Source organism: Pseudopipra pipra, chromosome 1 (assembly GCF_036250125.1).
Source record: "Pseudopipra pipra isolate bDixPip1 chromosome 1, bDixPip1.hap1, whole genome shotgun sequence".
NCBI classification, from domain to species: domain Eukaryota; kingdom Metazoa; phylum Chordata; class Aves; order Passeriformes; family Pipridae; genus Pseudopipra; species Pseudopipra pipra.
In genome coordinates this window covers 52,942,549-52,963,398 of record NC_087549.1, presented here as the reverse complement: position 1 = coordinate 52,963,398, position 20,850 = coordinate 52,942,549, and the positions used below count along the sequence as shown (strand labels likewise).

Here is a 20,850-nt window from a genome sequence, read left to right as displayed (position 1 = left end):
GTCATTGTTCATGTTAGTCATCTCTGTTCCCTTATCTTGACTGTTTGTTCATGGACGCATGAAATGTACGTTCAAAAACTCTTTGTAAAAATAGTGACTTTTATACAATTTTTTATGGCTATTTGAAGAAGACAACTCCCAGGCTAATGCATCCTAATTCTAATCATAATGATGCTCTTGACCTATCTATTAAACACTACCAGCACTTGCTACTGATAAACAGAGTAAACTGTTCACAGGCACTCTGAGGATTAAGAATGAGTGAAAATTAAAAGAAACCAGCAAGCTATTTCCCCAACTATTTAGGAAATAATTTTTAGCTCATCCTAATCTGAGGAGAGAGAAAATCAAAATAGCATAGTGCACTGAATAAATGATTCACTATGAAGTATTCACTAAGCTTGAAAACACGTTTCATGGAACTGAATGATGGGACTACTTTCAGTGAAGCCAGAGAACAGAAATGCTGGAACGCAGAGCCCTCAGAACAATGGAGAACTAAAGCTACCTTATAGGAATTGACTGGATTTGTCTATTACCAATAGAAGCCATATGGTCTAAATCCCTTTTGCTTTTGTCTGTTTCCCACATAAAGATACATTTTAGTTGTTGCTAATCTTAATAGTTCCTGTTCTTTTTCACAACAGTAAGTCCTATCAAAATATCTAACTGTGTAGTATGTGCTCTGCTTGGCAACAATTAAAAATTTTGCATATTAGCTACTCTGACAACTCTCTTTCCTTTCTGTATCTTTAGATATCACATAGTGGAAACTGACTCTAGAGATAGAAGAATATCAAAATTTTGGGTATTGGGGTGGAGTGGAGGAGGTTACTGTCAGTTCCTGCAGTCAGATGCAGCTCATGTCCAAGCATTATGTCAGGATCCACAATACTTGTATTATTGCTACATTGACTAGCCATCAGTTTGCAAATGTGGCTTATGTTTCTTTACTTCATTTTCAGACCTGTTTTCTTCTATCAGTGAATGTAATTGGTCAAAGGATGGATTTTTATGCCATGATTCATGCCTTCTGGCTGATTGCTGTATTGTATCGACGCAGAAGAAAAGCTATTGCAGAGATCTGGCCAAAATACTGCTGTTTTCTGTCATGCATCATTACATTCCAGTACTTCCTTTGCATTGGCATCCCACCTGCTCCTTGTAAAGGTAATGACACTTACCCTTTATGGAAAATTGCTGCTGCTTGGTTTTACATGAAAGGGCTGGAAAATTGGTAAGTATCCAGATGAAAAGGATTAAGTAATTGTTATAAAGTACTGATTGTGTTTTTACATGCTTCTGTCATACAGACTATCCATGGAGAAGTGGTAATGCCAACTTCAACTCCAACATCATAAAGTGGTTATACTTTCCAGACTTCATTGTGAGACCAAACCCTGTCTTCCTTGTGTGTAAGTATTTTAGCACATAGTTGTAAAGTGTTTATATGTCCTTTGCTTAAAACATCTGTACGGTGTAATTTGAAGCCAGGCTTTTATTTAATCTTCTGTAGCAAGATGACATATTCTCCAGGAGACTGAATACTAAAATTCAAAAAATTAGTAATTTCTGCAGCTATTTTTCCTGTATTGCATTTTCAATAATGTGACATCAAAAAGTATGAACTATTTCCCCTTTTATCGTTACTTCTCAAGTTGTAGAAGATGACAGGTAAAACCATTAAATACATTAATAAATTTCAAGTCAATGTTACATGTTTTGAAAACAGCACAGCCTTGGAGGTTCGAAGCAGGGGAAAACAGTCTGGTAACTACATTATAATGCATCATGGCCACTCCTTATACCTGTGTTAATGACTGAATTTTTCCTTGCAATCACGGCTTTCTCCTAGATGATTTCATGTTGCTGCTGTGTGCATCCTTGCAAAGGCAGACATTTGAGGATGAAAATAAAGCTGCAGTACGAATCATGGCTGGAGACAATGTGGAAATTTGCATGAATCTTGACGCGGCATCTTTTAGCCAGCATAATCCCGTTCCTGACTTCATTCACTGCCGGTAAAACTGAATCTTAAATACTTGGAAAATACAGTGCTTCCTTTTTGTAAGGTTCTCTAGTGTAGAAGTTATTCTCATGACTTCCAATTTTACTTGGAATTTGTATTCATGTATGTTCCCATCTAACATATTTTTTACTGTATGAGACAGCAGATAGTTCATTTCTGGGTAATCAGACTCTGGTTTAGAACAGGGCAGATGCAAACAAGTCTTCCTAAGCCAGATGATTGTTTTAAGTGCTCCCCAGAGGGACATTCAGTGATTTGCTTGAAATTTGCTTGAAAGCTTGTATTCATACAATCATAGGCTTGTTTAGGTTGGAAAAGACCTTTAAGATCATCAGCTCCCACCACTATCTTAGACAACCAGCACATTGAGAAATATTCACCTTTCGGTCACAAGTTCTTACATGTGACTTGTGCATATGTGGATTTAGAGAGTTTGGAAAAAAAAAGGTAGTTCGGCTGTTTAGATGAAACTAAACCCTCCATCTTCCCCACTTCAGAAGGAATCTCGGTAATCAAATTTGAATTTGCCTCCATGAATGCCCTGTGGGGCAGCATTTATGGTGGACTTCAGTGCTTTGGTGGCTTCCTCCAGAACACAGACATGTTAGCAATAATTTGTCATAGTCTGCAGCTTCCCACGTATGTGTTTAATCCCAAGAAGTCATCAGTCATGTCCTGCCGAGTTGTTGTCTAAGCACAATCAAAATAATACTCTAATATAAGAGACTGTCCTTTGTGCTATTTCATCTAGGCGTAAGGACCTTGAAAGTGTCTTGGAAGGACAACTGATATGTCTTCCTCTTTCTGAGGTTGTTGAAGAAAGTGAATAATTTATAAAGGAGCAGAGCATGAGACAGTCTGTTCTGAATGGTCTTCAAACAATGAAACTATTCCTATGTGATCATTTCCATCAACACAGATTAGCTCAGCTCTTTTAAATTGTGCTGGGCATGCTCTTAGTTGCAGTTATTACTGAAAGTTTAACATGTGCCTGAATGCAAAAGGAATAATGTCTAGAACTAATGTCCAGAAAAATCTCCCTTTTGCTGGTAAACTTTTTCTTTTACCAGAGAAGTGCTATCACCAGAAGCCCCTCTCAAGATCTTTAATCTGATTCTTCTATTTCTGTTACAATTGGTGGCCAAATCTATCTTGAAATACTTTGAAGAGGAGACTGTTGAAACAGTCAATTTACTCATTCATCCAGAGATTTATAGTCACTACTGGGCAAAGTTTGATCAGTTCTTCCCCTTGAGAATTTCCAGTCTACACAGTGGACCCAATGCTCTAGATTTGGTAGGATAATGAGAAAGAGAGAAGTATTAATCTTTCTTCAAAATGCTCCATAAAGTGGGGATACTTTCTAAAAGACATCTAACAAACAGGGCTTGGGTTAGAGGAAATGCAGCAGAGATTACCTGAGGTTTTACTTGCCACCAAATGTGGTGTCCATCTTAGCAAAAGCTGATGCAGCAGTTGCATCAAGCACACTGATGTGTTTGGTCGCTGGAAAAAGACCGTCACTGACTGCTGGCAGAAAGAAAATACCAAATTTTCCTCCCTTAGTCCAGAAAAAAATCACCGTGAAAAAAAGCCTCATTAATGATGAGAATGTGTTTTAAAGATGTCCTCAAAAGGAAAAAAGAGGCAAGAAAATCACTGGTTTTTAAACAGCCTCTTTTGACATCTTTTCAATGTTTTCTGGAATCTGATAGGTAATTCTGGTCATCTGTAGAAGATATTCCCAAATGGGCAAACATGAAAACTTTGAAGCACAGAGGATATTCTTTGAAGATTTTGGATAGGAGTCAGAGTCAGGTTTATAGTGGAAAGCAAAGTTCAAGCTGAACTGGCCTGTTGCCCCTCCACACATTCTTGGGGTTGAGTCCTGTGTTTTGGTTCATATGCATGGTATGCAGCGGCTTGAAGCCATTGGAGGCAGAACAGCCATTCAGACACCCTGCTGGGCATGTGCTGACCAAGGAGACCTGTATATGCAACCATTTACTCAGAAGTTTGCAATGTGTATTAAGCAGTAAGTAATATTGCTGGTGGAGAGTACAACAGAAGAGAAAATCAAAGGATCCATTAGTGGTGGTGAACTGAACAAATAAACCGTGATCACTTTATACCTGTTCCAGATAAATGCAGAAATCTGTGTGACTTTCACGTAATAGTTTTATGTTGTGTGGGTAAGAAGTAGAATGAAAAGAAAAAGGCAGAGCAAGAAAAAGAACAGGGACATTTTTGTTTGAAAAAATCAATCATAAATGAATAGAAAAAACATTAATTAACCCATTCAGGAGCAAAGGAAATTCCTGTTTATGATGTCCTCTCTCACAGATGCTTGGGCATGTAATCATAGAATCATAGACTGGTTTGCATTGGAATGGAAGGGACCTTAAAGATATCTAGTTCCAACCCCCTTGCAGTGGGCAGGAACACCTTCCACTAGACCAGGGTGCTCAAAGCTCTATTCAACCTGGTCTTGAACACTTTCAGGAATGGGTCATCCACCACTTCTCTGGGCTACTTGTTTCAGTACCTCATTACCTTCTGAGTAAAGAATTTCTCTCTAACATCTAATCTAAATCTCTCCTCTTCTAGTTTAAAACCTCTCCCCTTGTCTTATCACTACATGCCTGTGTAAAAACTTGCTCTCCCTCTTTTTTGGTAGGATGCCTTTCATTACTAGGAGACCACTATTAGGTCTCACCAGAGCCTTCTCTTCTCTAGGCTGAACAACCCCAACTCTCAGCCTTTTCTCACAGAAGAGGTGCTTCATCCTTCTGATCATCTTTGTAGACCTTTTCTGGACTCACTCTAACAGGTCCATGTCTTTCTTGTGCTGAGGACTCCAGACCTGGATGCAGCACTACAGGTGGGAGTCTCACAGGAACAGAGTAAAGGGGCAGAATCACCTCCCTCGACCTCTTTTGATGCAGCCCAGACCAGAATGCAGTTGGCTTTCTGGCCTGTGAGCACAGGCTGTTGGATCATGTCCAGCTTTTCATCCACAAGAACACCCGAGTCCTTCTTGTCAGGGCTGCTTTCAATGAGTTCCTCTCTCAGTCTCTGCTCATGTCTGGGATTGTCCCAACCCAGGTGTAGCACTTTGCAATTCATCTTGTTGAACTTCATGAGGTTCTCCTGGGCCCACTTCTCATATTTGTCCAGGACCCTCGGGATGGCATCTCTTCCTTCTGTTGTGTCAACTGCACAACTCAGCTTGGTGTCATCTTCAGTTTTGCTGAAAGTGAACTCGATCTCACTGTCTGTGTCATTGGTGATAATATTAAAGAGTACCAGTCTCCAGAAAGAGCTCTGAGGGACATCACTCATCACCAGCCTCCACCTGTACATATAGTCATTGACCACAACTCTCTGGCTTCAGCCAGCCAGCCAATTGCCTATCCACTGAATAGCCCACCCTTCAAATCCATATCTCTTCAATTTAGAGAGATAAGGATATCACATAGGATCATCTCGAAGGCTTTGCAGAAGTCCAGGTAGATGACATGTGTCAATTTGATGACCTTATTGAGCGTTGCAGTCACTCCATCATAGAAAGTCACCAGATGGATCATGCACGATTTTCCCATAGTGAAGCCATGGTGGGTATCTAGGATCACCTTCTAGTCATGCATGTGTCTTAACATTGCTTCCATGAAGATCTGCTCCATGATCTTCCCAAGCACAAAGGTAAGGCTCACCAGTCTGCAGTTCCTCAGGTCTTCCTTTCACCCCTTTTTAAGCTATAACTTCTCTTTTTTTGTTTGTTTGTAGTGTTAGCTTCATGAATCTGTAATGGGAACATGATGTCTCTAGGTATAAACAGATCTTCTTTTAGAATGAACTGTATAATAGATTTTGTATTCTTGAAGGTGTCTTACCTTTCTTTGAGCCCTTAAGTATCTCTTTCAATGCTTTCACTACAATGCAGATTTTCCCAGGTTTTAGATTATGTTTTTTGAGAGGTTGTGCTGCACACATGCAATCCTAAATGCCTAATTTGCTTCAAAGAATCCCCAGAGAATGGCTGACAGTGTCTCAGGGTAACTGAATCTTTTATTAGCAGTTATAAATCTTTAAAAAGAAGGACCTCAAGCTCTGGGTAATCCACCGAAGATCTGCCTCAAAAGAAAATGTATGTATCTGGCCTCCATCCAAGACAATTTGGAACTGAAAGAGCTTTGTCTAAGAACATTTCTTGTGCTTTCCTATGGAAGTTTCAGAATGGTCTAAATATTTAGTAACGTGGATAAGAACTTGGTTCAAACCTTATCCAAGCAAGTGAAATTAGTAATGGCATCTCTCCAAAAGTCAGTCATAAAGAGCCAAACAAATCAGTGAAGACAATCTGGCTATGAATAAATTACAAAGCATTAAAAAAAAAAAAAGAAAGAAAGAAAAGTTGTGCTTAGTATTCCTGTGTTTTCTGAGAAGCCTGGTGTGTATTTACTATGTAAAAGAATAGCAGTTGCAGACCAAAGCACTCTTTCTGAAGTATCACTTCCCTAGTGATACTTCCCTAGTGATCTTCCCTAGTGAGAAGATACTAGTTGGTCACTGTTCTAGAAGGCATGGATAAAAAGCTTTTAACTGCAGTATAAACAGTGGCAGAAAAAGAACATATTTCCAAATGCTTAATTTCTCTCTGGAGAAATGCTTGAGTTCAACAATGATAAATACAGTCTAAGAAGGAGATTTCCTGAAATTTTCTAGTCTTTCCACCCCCAGATTTCTCAGGGGATATGTGCTTGACCCCAGGAGAGTGCATATCCAAAGGACTTTGAAACAGAAACAAGAACAGAGAATAGAAAGTAGGAGCTTTTAGAATGATACAGGATTTAAAGCAACTTCAATGATGATAATCCTTTACCACAGTCTTTAATGCTGGAAAATTCTCATTTCAGTTCTCAATTTTTCAGTTATTCTCCTAGACATTGTCAGGGAAAAAAAGCTTGGGATTGTAATACACTTTTTTAAACTTAAAAGCAGAAACAGCCATTGAACTGTCCTCTTTAATACCTGCACCCTGGGAACCATCACCAGGTGAGTCAGGTAAAGTCTCTGAAAGGCAGCTGTAATGTCAGTCTTGGAGCTGTCTTCCAGCTTAGGTTAGTGAGATAGAATCTGCAAATGAACATTACAGACTTTCTGTTGTATTTTTTATTTAAAGTAGATAAACATTTTGTTCCTAATAAAATGAGCCTCAACCAATAACACATCTTTAATTTGGGAATTTTTAAAGTGAATACAAGCATGAAGGAAGGACTTCACTGGTAAAAAAGTGATAGTAGAAGAATATCAGTCCTTGGGGAGGCCTTGACAAAAATATTAGGAACTAAAACCTGTGGGATCCACAACACCAGATTTGAAGAAGTCCATTGAAATAAGGGAGCTAGTTTTCAGAAGATTGGGTGTTGATATTGGCAAATGGAAAATCAGTGAAACTGTCTTCTGAAAACTGAAATAGAGCTACAGGGAAAGACTTTGAGGATGGAAGCTTGGTGAGAAATTAGCAATGTTGGGATTAGAAGGGGAAATGAACTCTGATGCACAGTCACGAAGGCTGGTAGGGTGTAAGGAATAGGAGATATGGAAGAGCAGAAAGAAAGAAGGAATTTGGGGAGTAGATGTAGCTTACAGAATGTATGTATATAGTGATAATATGCCTGAAGGAGAGGAAGGGGATAGTCATCAGATGAGATCTGTGGGAGGAACCTTGGGGTTATATGGCGGTGGGTAGCCACACTCAAAACAAAGCAGGTGGCTGACAAGGGAAAGCAATGAAGCTACATAACAGCAGCTCCTCCAGCATGAAGCAGCATTGAGCTGTATCCGTCAGCACAACAGCTCAATAGGCTCTCACCAGTGTGTGATCAGAAGTGTGTTCTCTCCCTAAAATTCAAAGCACTGGCAGAGGACAAACTCCTTTCCTCACAGGGGTTATCAGCTGCAGCATCAGCACCTCTTGGTGCCTGCAGTCAGAGATCCAGACACTAGACTGGTCATAGCCAAGCACATCATGGAGCATGCCGGGAAAAACAACTACGCCTAGAGCAATCTTTTTGCAACTGGCTGGATTGCATTACAGTTAAAAATTAATTCCTGTGGAAATAAAATATTGAAACAATCATGATAAGAGTAATAAAGCCTTGGAAAATAGAAGCAGATAATTTGATATGGAGAGCCATCTGAGGTTACAATAGCTTTGATGGATGTGTGGAATGAATTTCTTCCTTGGTTTTGAGCAAAATGATATGGCAAGTTTTTCCAAAATGTTATCCAGAGTATTACTGTGCTGTGCTAATGACACAGATGGAAAATCAATGGTTTTTTATTTTTCATTAATCTTTCAGGTTTCTTCTGTAAAATTTCTCATTCAGAGGTTGTCATACTACCAAAAACCATAGCTTTATTCCCTTGGTGCGCTGGTGTAGTGGCTAATCTTCCTCAGATGTGTGTCTCTATTCCTGACCTTCAACTACACCCTCCCATCTTTGCATTCTTCACACCAGCACTTAGTTGATTCGAAGGTGAATGGGCAGAAAAGAATCCCTTCCCTCTGTCCTACCCCAAAAAATAAATAGGCTTTTGCAAGTTTTCTTCTTGAAACAGTTTCAAAGATTCAAAGCTAAAGAAGGAGCTGGAATGCAGAGTTGAGAGGATGAAAGGGAGTGGGACTGTCCCCTTGGGAAGCAGCTGCTCAGGTATTGTTAAATACCACATCCTGAGTGTGGCCTTTCCTGCTGATGACTAAATGGAGATTTAAAGATCACTTAGAAGATGAGGTTTGGAAGATTTGCATGATATTAAAATAATGATCTGTGTGGTCTGCAGCAAAAGCATAAAATCATAGTATATGCTATCCAAGACTAAGTGTTTTCTGCTGTCTGTGTAGAATTTTTCAAAGAGAGCGTAAGCACCCTTACTGTCCTGATGGGTTTATATAGGGTCTTTTAACTCTTGGGGTGGCTTTGTGCTTCAGGTTCCCACTGTTGTAATGTAATCTCCAGAGCAAGGAACTGAAGCTCCTAACTCCCTAACTTCCTAACTACCTTCGGGGCTTTGAGGCAGAATTTAAAGATTTTCATATGAGAATGTTTTGAGTGATTTGAGAGGCAATGTGTTGAGAATTCCCCCACCAAGACATCTTCATTCCTGCTCTTACAGTACTTGACCTACTCATATCAGTATAAACAATTAATGAAAATTAGGGGGATGCATGACTCTACGCTGTAACAGACAAGATTTCGCATATTGCAACTGAGAGAAGCGTGATTTCAGGAAAAATTTTATCTGCCTGAAACCACTTGGGTGTAGTTCTCTCCATTGTGTTCAATGTGGCATTCTTCTTGGGCCAGCACAGAATTATCTGGGATAGTTGGTGATCTTCATTGTTTAGGTGTGCCTTGGGTGACTTGTTCAAACACCATTTTGTAAGATGTCCACTCCAAGATGAATTCTTGGGAGCCATTTTTGTTGTTGGACTTGCTTGTAACTGCATAGTTATAAAAATCAGAATGCTTTCCATCTTTAAGAACTATATCATTTGTCATTTGAAACAGTTGTATTGCCTCCTGCCTTTTCAGAAGTTTTTCTTTACATTCAGTTTTGTTGGTTGGTTGGTTTAGAGATGCCTAATGCTATATTTAATGTACATTTTGAAGATAAGAAGAACAGATGTATTTAATATTTTAGATGACAGCTAAATGTAGCCAGTGGTTAACATTATAGTGAAAAATAGCTATATTATTGTCTTCCTTTTTGTATTCTCTCTAATTTCTGTACATTTTAATCTGAGAGTGATATCTACTGTTGACTATGACTCAAACAAATGCCATGTGTATATGCTGGAAAGTTTGGATTCAGACAGTTCCGGTTGTCTTTAAGAGTCAGAGTCCATTTTTATTGAAGAGTATTAAGATGCTGCTGTTTGATCAATTCAGTTCCATTTTGGGCTTTTCTTAAAAGATGCTGATATATTTTTTTAGCAGCAGAGGACATGATTTTTTAAATATTACAGCAGTATCAGGAAGGTGATCTCTTCCTAGCCATCTCACATATAGATAGTTAATATTAAAAAAAAAAATCATATATTATGTTGGAGAAACAGAATATTATTTTATGGAGAAACAGTGAGAGCACCATTTCCAGTCCACATTAAGTTAGTGAAGAGCTTTTCAACTGATTTCTTCCATATCTTTATTTTCCCAGTGCATATTGATTCTTTGTTAATGTTTTATCACCCAGAATCTGGTTGCATCTCTGAAGCCATGACATTTGTAGATGTAGATTTTAGATCTACAGGCAGTAGATCATAAATTTCTTAAATATTTGTGAGAAATAAACATAAGGGAGCTTTCTCGTTGCCTTTCACTGAATGCATCTCTGGTGAAATGTGTAATACAGGCCTATAAATGTAGGACTATAAATACATACTCCTAGAAAGTTCTGAGCCTGAGAACATTGAGCAACAGGGGCCTTTTTATGTGGCTTCATACAGTGCATTTAGTTGAATTACTCAGATGGTTTGGCTTAGGTATATGTGTCCTCCTGTAGCTCTCTCTCCCTGCCTGCTTTCCTTACAAATCTATTTTCACAGCCTGGGTGAACAGACTCTGAAAACTCAGTTACATTTGGAATCAAAACACTGTAAATGGGGGGAAACTAAGAATTAGTTGGTTTTGCAGTGTTTAGCTGTATGTCGTATTTGGCAGATATTCTTATTTGAAAGCTCCCTGAGTCAATATTAAGTCAAGATTTTAAGGAATCTAAACCACCAAATTGTTCTGCACTCTTTCCCAGTGTGGGCTAGGCTGATTTCAGATAGCTGTCTCATGGCTTCCTGGCAAACGTTTCAGTAAATTCTATCACATTTCCGTTCTATACAAACCTTTTACCCCTCAAAACTTTTACAGTTGATCTCCATTATAGACAGATATTTTTAGCAGCTGTCTTTGAAAACTAGGCTTTTAACCAGGCTGAATTCCCTAGAAGTCACCAATAAATATGGAGTTGTTTGCAGTGGTGTACTGTAGTTGGCTTTTTAAAATAGATTTGCTATAGTATTTCTCAGACTTCTTAAAAGATGATCTCAGATAGCTTTTTAAATTGCATATATAGCATTGCCAGATAATACTGCTCTATTATGAAGTTTGGTAAGAACATGTGCTCCCCCCTTTCATGATACAAGGCTTGATCCTGCATGATGCATGGTGCCCTGACCAGGGCAAGACCAGTAGCAAGATGCTTGTGCACATGAGTGAGCTAGAGTGGAGTATATGAGCCAGGCAGACCCATCCATGAACTAAACCCGCTGACCACAGTGTTAGTTGTGAACGGGTGCACAAATGTTGAAGTAGGACAAGAAGGCCCAGAAGGCCTTTGGCACAAATGTCAGCCAGTAGTGCAGAAAGAGGAAAGGTAGCATTGCCCTCAGAAAAAATGGTAACTTTTTCTCCTTCTTTTACTTCCAGGTCCTACTTAGACATGTATAAGGTGATAATATTTAGTTACCTCTTCTGGTTCGTACTTACTATAATCTTCATAACGGGAACCACAAGGATCAGCATATTCTGTATGGGCTACTTGGTGGCCTGCTTTTATTTCCTTCTCTTTGGTGGAGATCTGTTGCTGAAGCCCATCAGGAGCATTCTGCGTTACTGGGACTGGCTGATTGCCTACAACGTCTTTGTGATCACAATGAAGAACATCCTGTCGGTGGGTAGCTGCTGCCTTTCCTCTGCTCTCAGCACTTCAGTTTCAGTTGAAGTGTGCACAGTACATTGAGTAGTCATTGAAAACACCAACCTTCTGCAAGCACAAAGCAGTCTTCGTTTTAATTCAGCTTTACTAGGGAATGGTAGTGCAATACATCACAGGAAAATGCGCACCCACGTATTCAGTCAGGCTCTGTGAAAGCTCAGAAGCTATTTTCAAAGGGCCACGTTCTGACTTCTTTGCCTAATACAGTCTCTCCTTAGAAGACTTATGAAAATCCCAGTGGAGTGAAAAAGAAGTGCAAGATTAGTCACAGTGTTGATAAATAGCGCACATTTAATTAGATATTTTATTTAAATAAAGAATTTCCAAACCTAGTATGAGATGCAGTTGTGTGAATGTAATGGAATTAGTGAAGTTAACTACAAACTGCGTTCCTGTTTCCTTTAGAAGTAGTGTGAAATTCAGGTAAGAACAGATATATTTGATAATTAAATGTCGAAGTATTCTGCAAAATATTAAAGGTTTTCTTACATTGAGTAACTCTTTAGGGTGTATTCTTGCAGTGGCAGTGATAGTTGATTGAGATAAGACAGTAATTTAATTCTTTTTGAAAGATAAATTTACATTTATTCCTGGCAATTTCTTTTTAGCTTTGAACATTTTTAGTGCTGGACTGAAAAGAGCAGACATTTTTCTTTTTACATTTATATAAGTCACTGTACTGAAATAAAATTGATTTATGGGTAGTTTGAATTTGCAAATGTTCTAAATGCTTACATATGTGCTTCATTTTATGCTTGGGAATTCAGTGGAGCTACATGTGTCTTAAGCTTGTCCATGTATGTTTGCAAGATTAAGTTAGTGATTTATAAAAGTTGCTTAGCTGTCACATCACATCACATGCCAGATGTGTCACCTTCTATGCAAGAACACAAACTCCACATACCTTCTCTCTCAGTGATAATCAAAAAACCAAATTCTATCTAAAAGTGATTTGTGTCACTGGTAAAGCCACTCTTTCTTCAAATCTCCATTTTATTAATGAGAATAATTCAACTGCCCTTGGCTTTATTACTTCTTGTGTAATGTAGAAAGGTTCAACTTTCCTTATCCTTATTTCTGCTATGTCTTGTCATATGAAACTGTTCTTTTACTTTCCAGATAGGAGCATGTGGCTACATTGAATCATTAATTAAGAATAGTTGCTGGGTCATTCAGGCATTCAGCCTGGCTTGTACAGTTAAAGGATACCGTATTCGTAAGTATAGCTTATTTTTCTTCACAATTTTGTATAAATAAATAATCACGCTTATAATCCTCTAACATATTTAAGTTGTGCCCTCCCTTAACATATTACCTTGTGAAAAATCATATCTGCAAGTTCACTTAATACTGTCTTGTCCTATACTGATTAGCAACACAGAATATTGAAAATATTTCATAGAATCAAGGTAGACACATATACAGATATACATATCAGCACCCCAGGATATGTATGCATATACTCACAGCCAGCATTTGCTGTAAATGAACAATTTGGTGATACCAGTGCTTAACACAGTTTACCTGTATATGCAGGTGATGTGATACTTGAGGGTATGGTTTCATTGTACAACTTGAGCTAAAATGTCAGCTCACTGCAAGGAGAGGGCACCTTTTCCCAGCCACACTCCCTGTGTGGACTGTGGGCTCCCACTCCTCCCTGTGTACCAGGTTTCAGTTGCTCAAAGGGTAAACCAGTTCAGCTCACTGAAATAGCATGAAACTGGTATACATTTTTTTGTATATGTAGTGAGTTTAGGCTTTTTTTTTTGCCTTTTGATTATTCTTGTGTTTGTGGTGATAACAGGAAGGCAGTGGATGATGTGTATGGATGGAAGGGAGAGAAGGGAGTAATGAGGGATGGAGAGCAAAACCCTTCAGCTCTCAGTGAATTATTAGTTTGTCTCCACTTTGTCCTGACACCCTGGTTTGATGGTTTGAAAATACCTGATTTATTTTAATTGGGTTTTTTTTTCTTGAATTTAAAGAACTGTTTCATCCTAGTTAGTCTGCAGCAAAGTTCTGAATTCCTATCATCACATCTGATCCTAACAGAGAAGTTTGGAGTAGGGGAAAAGAAAACAAATACAAAGACACAATTTCACGAGATAAGTGGTGCCCAGTAGTTCTTGTGTTATCCAAAATTTTTTGGCAGCAACAGAAATTTAGACACAGGTTTCTGACCCCCCAGGGGTTGTGCACAGGAGTCTCTGAAGCTCTTGGAGCTTGACCTTTCAGAGCTATGAGATTGGCTTGCTTGCTTGTAAAGCCAGCTTCGAGCCAGAGCCTGTCCCTTGAGTCCTTCCACTGCCTTCTATAGGGCAGCATAGGCCATATAGTTTATAGTCTAGCTCCACAAAACCCAGTTTTAATTTTTTAATATCCCCAAGAGAACTGCCTTTCAGAGAATAAAGACAGAAAGAAATAACCCAAGCCAAAATCTAGGTAAGAGGAATGGGATTTCCTCTCTGCCTGTCTCCTCCCACCCAAAGGAAGCAGTTTTGTGGTTTCAAGTATTTTTTCTCTTATGCAATGGAAAAAAACATTGAATTGAGTTGTGGAGAGGAAAAATAAAATTATTTTGAGAAAAATAAAAGACTTCTTTCTCATGTTGATAATGTTCTTAATTGAAAAATAACACAAAAGGTTGCTTTGAACTGGAAAATAAATTGAAACATAGTATTTTAGAAAATTCTGAAATCAGACAATTCAGTGTAACAAAAAATATGGTTTTTCTGTTCTATGTTTTCAAGTACGTACTAGGGTAGGGTGAATTTATTTGCAAATGGTTCACTTCTGGTGAATTCTCAGTTTTCATGGGGCATCATATTGTTGAAAGCTTTCAAGTTTGTTGTAAAGGAAAATATAGTGTGCTTCAAAAAGAAATGCATGTCAGTTTTCTTAAGAAAAATGTAATTAAAATACCTCAATTCAGATACTTTTAAAGGCTGAGATTATTTAGTTGATTAAACATTACAAGAGAATACTTAATGCAACAGTCCTTAGGCTAACGGTGTCTTTTTCCAGCAACCAGCAATCTAGATTGTAAACTACCCAGTGGAGAAGCAGGAATCATTTGGGACAGTATATGTTTTGCTTTCCTGCTGCTGCAAAGAAGAGTGTTCATGAGTTACTACTTCCTGCACGTGGTTGCAGATATAAAAGCTTCTCAGATCCTAGCATCAAGGTAACATAAAATTTGGAAGAATTTAAATTAAACAGCTCAAATCTCTCACGGTGACAGTGCATACTTGTTTACGATAAGTAGTACCAAAATAGTCCCTTAACATTGGCTTAAACAGTCCATGCTAAATTCATAATTGCAAACCTACCTTTGATGAAACAAAGAAAACAAATTAATTGAGAATCTAATAGAAATTAAACCATCTTTTCTACCAAAACGATCTGCTGCTCCTATTAAAAACTGTGAAAGTTGTTGTGTGTTGCAGCATTCTCTCAACATGAATATGCATGAGAGCTAATGCCAGAATTTCTAAGTCTTGGAAAAAAAATACTCTGCTTTCAGAGCCTATTTGAAACAATTTTCATTAGAATATCACATCTAAAGAAATGTCACATGAGGAAGAAAACAGGAAAACTCTGACCTCTGGCTTGGGAAGAAGTGGGAACACACTCGGGAAGTGTCACATCACTAAACACTGACTAGGTGTGGCAAGGAAGTATTAACCTCATTGAGCCTGTTACACCACAAACATCCACTCATAGCCATCGCAAGCACAAGCATTCTTCTGGTTTATAATAAGAAGGCAGATGAGGAATGAGATTCTGGTTTTAATTTCCGTAAGATTTCTAAGAAATTACTTTTGTTAATATTGGATTAAATGTATTGTGACTTATTTTCCCCCCAAAAAAACATATGGGCGTTGATTTCCGACTATGTTTCATGGCAAAATTTGCCTTGCATGTTCTGAACAGAAGTAGTTTTTATCTTTCTCTTCTTCCCCCTCCAGGTAACCTCTTTAAAAAGGGGACATGTTTAACTGCCTATACTGAAGAAAATTCACCACTGTAAAAAGGGCTACCAAAAGATCTCTACCTCCATCTCACATTGCATCTCTTAGTCTTTTGCTCTGGGGTGAATTTCAGTGCTGACGCCCATTTTTGCTGGATATATCTTTTTTGTAGCTTTTTTTTTGGTGTGCTGGTCTCACAGTGAAAATAGCATGAAGCAAAATCATGATTATCAAAATAGATCCTAAACAGGGAAATGTGCATCCAGAATGAAAGAGCAGGGTCAGGAAAACAGCAGTGGGCTGGGTTGAAAGAAACATGTATGGTTCCTATTTCCAGCTTTATTTCTTTTGCTGAGTTACTGAACCTAAGCAGGCTTGAATTCTCCAGCAGCCAAAGTGAAGACAATACTGCTATATGTCAGGAGTTTTGTAAAGATGAATGTATTAATGACAAGGAAGTGCCAAAATTTTACAGGAAGGAAGGTAATATAAATATAGTGATATAATGATTTTTTTTAGTAAACTGCTTGCCTTGCTAAAGTCCAGCCTTGAATTTACATGGACAATGGAGAAGGTCAGGTTTGGATTCAAATAGCATGGGCTGAGCCTGTCTTCTAATAAAAGTTATTATTGTGAAAAACAAATTCCTCACCTAAATAAGATTCAATTATGTTTCAAACAGTAGTAATGAGGATCCAGTGACAGGTTTTGATAGTCCATAAGGATTTAGAGGTGATCTAATTGCTAAGAGAAAATGTTCTTCTTTATTGTACTTCACCATACCTTGGGACAATAAGGATTGCCTGTCTTGATTGCATTCCTTTGAGAAATGCAGTTTTGGTTATCCTGCATAGTACATGAAGGAATCATTAATCTAAAAGAAAACATGGTTAAAAAATTAATTAGAAGTAGACTTCTAAAACTATAGCTGTTCTTACTGAACTCTTGACAAAAGAAAAGCTTTAAATCTAGGCTATTTCTTTAAAAGAGACTTGAAGACTCTTAAAAGAGTCTTTGAGAGCTCATGTGTGAGTTAGGAAGAATGGCCAAGACATGTGAACCAGACATCCAAATCAATGACTTGATTACATTTCTAATGTGATGGGGTGAGAAGCCATATTCTGTTGGCACATCAGAAACTTGCTCAAGGGTTTGTGCCATCAGATTGGAAGCACCATAGTTTTCAGAAGGTAAAAGTGAAGCTGAAGTTATACTCATTGTGGTCCTGGATAAAGCTGGACACTACTCATAACTTCCAAGGGGACTGAGGCAGGAGGTTGAGGTGATTATAACACTGAAAGGACTTAAAAAAATCCTGGAGGTGTGCAAGAAATCCTACCTCAGCCTCGAACCTAGTTGTGTTCTCTGTTCTTGAGGACTGGAAACTGAATTCCTGGAGCAACTGCTAGAGGAATTTAGAGGCTGAGTAGGGTTCATAACATTTGGCCCTAGATCTTGAAATGATTGACTGTAAAAATATTGCTATTTTAGAGCAGATTTCTTTTAAGGCCCTGGATTATTTTTGTTTGATGCAAATGAGGGAACAGAGAGTTCTCGGTGATTAGCTGACATAAGAGAAACTTAGAAACATTTAACATTTCATTTTCTTTCCTTTTTACTTCTCTTCTGCCCCATTTCTGATGTAGGGGTGCTGAGCTGTTTCAGGCTACAATTGTCAAGGCTGTAAAGGCAAGAATTGAAGAGGAAAAAAAATCAATGGATCAACTGAAGAGACAGTATGTATTTAATGCATTTACATATATATATATATACATATGCATACATACATACATATTTAACTGCTTGGTGGTATTTATCTAGAACTTACTTTTATAGAAATGCTTTACCATTATTAGGATTTTGTTCTGTACCTCCATATTTCTGGAAAAAATTGTTGCATGACTGTTCCTTCTGTTTCATTCGTGGTTTCCCCTCTAGTGTTTGAGTACAAAATGTATGTTTACCTTCACTAATAATATTTTCATTAAGTTTAAGTGTTTAAGTGGCATGGAGATCCTTTCTCTTTATGCAGCCAGTAAGTCACTTTGATTTCTCTTGCATGCAGCCAGCATGCTTCTTTTGTAACTGTAGAAAGCTTTCAAAGCTCCTCCACCACCATGCATGAAAAGCTCTTACTGCTTCCTAACCAAGCATTAAAGCCCACTCCTGACAGCTTCTTCCACACCTGCATAACTGAAGAAACATCGGAAGACTGCAGGGACTGTGTTCCATACCTGTATAGAATGACAGAATCATAGAATAGTTTGAGTTGCAAGGGACCTTTTAAAGGTAATCTAGATCAGCCCCTCTGCAATGAGCAGGGACATCTTCAATGAGATCAGGTTGCTCAGAGCCCTGTCCAACCTGACCATGAATGTGTCCAGGGATGGGAACCTCTATGCGCTTGATCACACTGTCCATGTCATTGATGAAGACATGAAAAAAAATAGCACCGGACCCCTGAGGGACAGTACTTGTCACTGATGTCAACTGGGACAAAGGAGCTAAAAGGGTGAGGATGTAGCACAAATAGTGCAGGAACAGCTGCATCCCTGATACAGAGTGGCAAGTTTCAGGAAAAGCACTGCATTAGGCAGAAGTCTTTTTTTTTTTTTTCTCAGAGTTTCATTTGCTGTGTTGTAACTCCTGACAGCAAGTCTTTCATTTTTAAGTGATAATAGGATAGTTGAGTGGGAGTAGGTAAAGCAGTCTTGATAGCAGGCAATCCAGCTCTCATTGACTAGTGAGTGAACTTTGATCGTTAGGTTTGATCATTACAGGTTTAATCATTAGGTTTGATCATTACATCCAGCCCCTTTAGAGCCATGTAACTCCTTGTGTTTAAGGGCGAGATTAATGACAATGTGAACATTTCCCTTAGAAGTGTTGCTGTGTGTGTATGTGTGTGTGTGTGTGTGTGTATTTAACACTTGTTTTTCAGAGTGGGTCAGAAAGGGTGAAGGCACGAATCTAATAACGAATCTACCTTTTGCTAGAATGGATCGCATCAAAGCCAGGCAGCAAAAATACAAGAAGGGTAAAGAGAGAATGCTAAGCATGAACCAGGAGTCCTCAGAGGGGCCGGAGATTCGGAAGGTTTCTGAAGAAGATGACGAAGGTACCATTAGCTACTGTTGTACCGTAATTGTAGTTGAGTGCTAAGGATCTAGTAGACCTACTAGTTGGACAAGTGATAAATTGTTCTTCAAAACTGTCAGCATGTAGCAAGGTTGTTAGCTAAGTACCAGTTTCAGGCTGAAAAAATCTGTGATTATGTACCATAGAAAGGTTTAGAGAAAATGATTTGCTTTGAGGTTACTTTTGGTTAACTTCAGGCTGTTGGCAAAGAGCTGAATAGCAGAAGATGTTTGTTTAGATAAAAGTAATTATCTATAAACCACAGTGTTACAAATAGGTAGCACCTACATTTTTCCAGCAGTGTTTTCTGGATGCTGTTCTGGATTTTTTTTAGTCACTGAAATGTTTGTATACTTTTAAATGTTGTTTAAAACATGGAAACCAATAAAATGATACCTATCTAGTGTCACATTTCAAGCACCAACCTGGAATCAGCACTTATGAGATTTAGTAAATTTTTGGAGCCTGAAATGTAAGGAGATTTGAGATGAGGGAAAATATTTTCTTCTTTAAATTACAGTCAAGTGTGACTGTATGTTTTAAAACACAAAATGAACTTTTTAGCTGTTTTAGATGGAATGCTGTTTCAACTGCTACATAAACCAGAGTATTTCTTCTTAGTGGTTATGATTTTGAATTATCTTAATATTGAATGTACTCAGTAGATCTGACATCTGATATCTCATGAAATTTTAGCTCTTTTGAGAGAAATTAAAAATTATTAATCAGTGTAAGAAACATGTTTCTCATTTTATAAAATTAATATTTGGACATATTTTATTTTAGGAGAAGCAGACAAAGAGAAAGCCAAGGGCAAAAAAAAGCTGTGGTGGCGGCCTTGGGTTGATCATGCTTCCAGTAGGTTTTCTCAATCATCTTACAAATATGTGGATTTAACCCTTATATCCTTGACCAGAATTAAGGCATTTCCATGTTTTTTTTGTGCCTGATTTTCTGACTGTGACTTGATAGAAGGCTTGTTTTTCTCAACACATGGTTTCTGCTTCCCAGTCTTCAAGGAGTTTAACCATATTTTGACCTTCCGTGTGTTGGAAGCATAACTAGCCCGTGATACTTTGAGCATTCTTAGAAAAATATCAGATCAGATAAATATGTGCCAAAAAGAATCTTATTTGATCTCAAAAGTCTCAACTCCCCCTGGCTGCAGAGCAAAATATATTTAAAAATGTGAATATGAAAGATTGCCAATGCATTCTAAGATTAGTCATAACTTCTTTTTCATATATGCACATCATGCATCTTTTTTATTATTCATCAGTCATTCTCATGTCAGCTGTAGAAATCTGAGTACCACAGTAAAGCAGCAAGACTACTCTCAGGACTAGGCTGTGTAGAGCTCCGCATCTCTCTGATCACACTTTAATGTATTGTTGATGCCAGTTGTTTGGCTATTTCCATTTTTTTGTGTGTTTATCTGAGAGTAAAAATATCTCCAGCCTTGTGCACAAGAAATTATTAGCCTGTGTCATTGTTGCATTCTGATATTTTAATTTGTTTGTAGCCCAGTCCAAGCATGTGATAGAGTTCATCCCTACATTATGGATTAGGTAAAAAAAGAAAACTGCATAGGCTGCAATCTCAAATCAGGTTTAATTTGACTAAATCTTTGTTGAATGAAATCAGACTTGAGCTATTTAATAACCTCCAAAGATTTAAAAAAGTGCTCAAATGTATAGCACTGATCAGAGTGAAATCACAGAACAATAGAATATGCTGAGCTGGAAGGGACCCATCAGAATCATCGAGTCCAACTTCTGGCCCTGTGCAGGACATCTCAAAAATCACACCATGTGCCTGAGAGCATTTTCCAAGCACTTTTTGACCTCTGTCAGGCTTGGTGCTGTGACCACTTTCCTGGGGAGCCTGTTCCGGTGCCCAAATATCCTCTGTGTTAAAAACTTTTTCCTGATATCC

General features: G+C 38.2%; 1 protein-coding gene across 3 annotated transcripts in view; it reads left to right on the top strand.

Annotated features, from left to right (window-relative positions):
• The window catches only part of PIEZO2 (piezo type mechanosensitive ion channel component 2), a 297,318-nt gene that overhangs the window by 230,345 nt on the left and 46,123 nt on the right, over positions 1-20,850 (top strand). For all 3 annotated transcript variants that reach the window (XM_064656971.1, XM_064656987.1, XM_064656979.1), the window contains 9 exons: positions 966-1,170; positions 1,314-1,415; positions 1,856-2,021; positions 11,515-11,758; positions 12,923-13,019; positions 14,831-14,990; positions 17,424-17,513; positions 18,774-18,895; positions 19,702-19,773. In XM_064656971.1, coding sequence (XP_064513041.1) covers positions 966-1,170; positions 1,314-1,415; positions 1,856-2,021; positions 11,515-11,758; positions 12,923-13,019; positions 14,831-14,990; positions 17,424-17,513; positions 18,774-18,895; positions 19,702-19,773 — 1,258 coding nt within the window. The remainder of the gene's footprint in view (positions 1-965; positions 1,171-1,313; positions 1,416-1,855; positions 2,022-11,514; positions 11,759-12,922; positions 13,020-14,830; positions 14,991-17,423; positions 17,514-18,773; positions 18,896-19,701; positions 19,774-20,850) is intronic.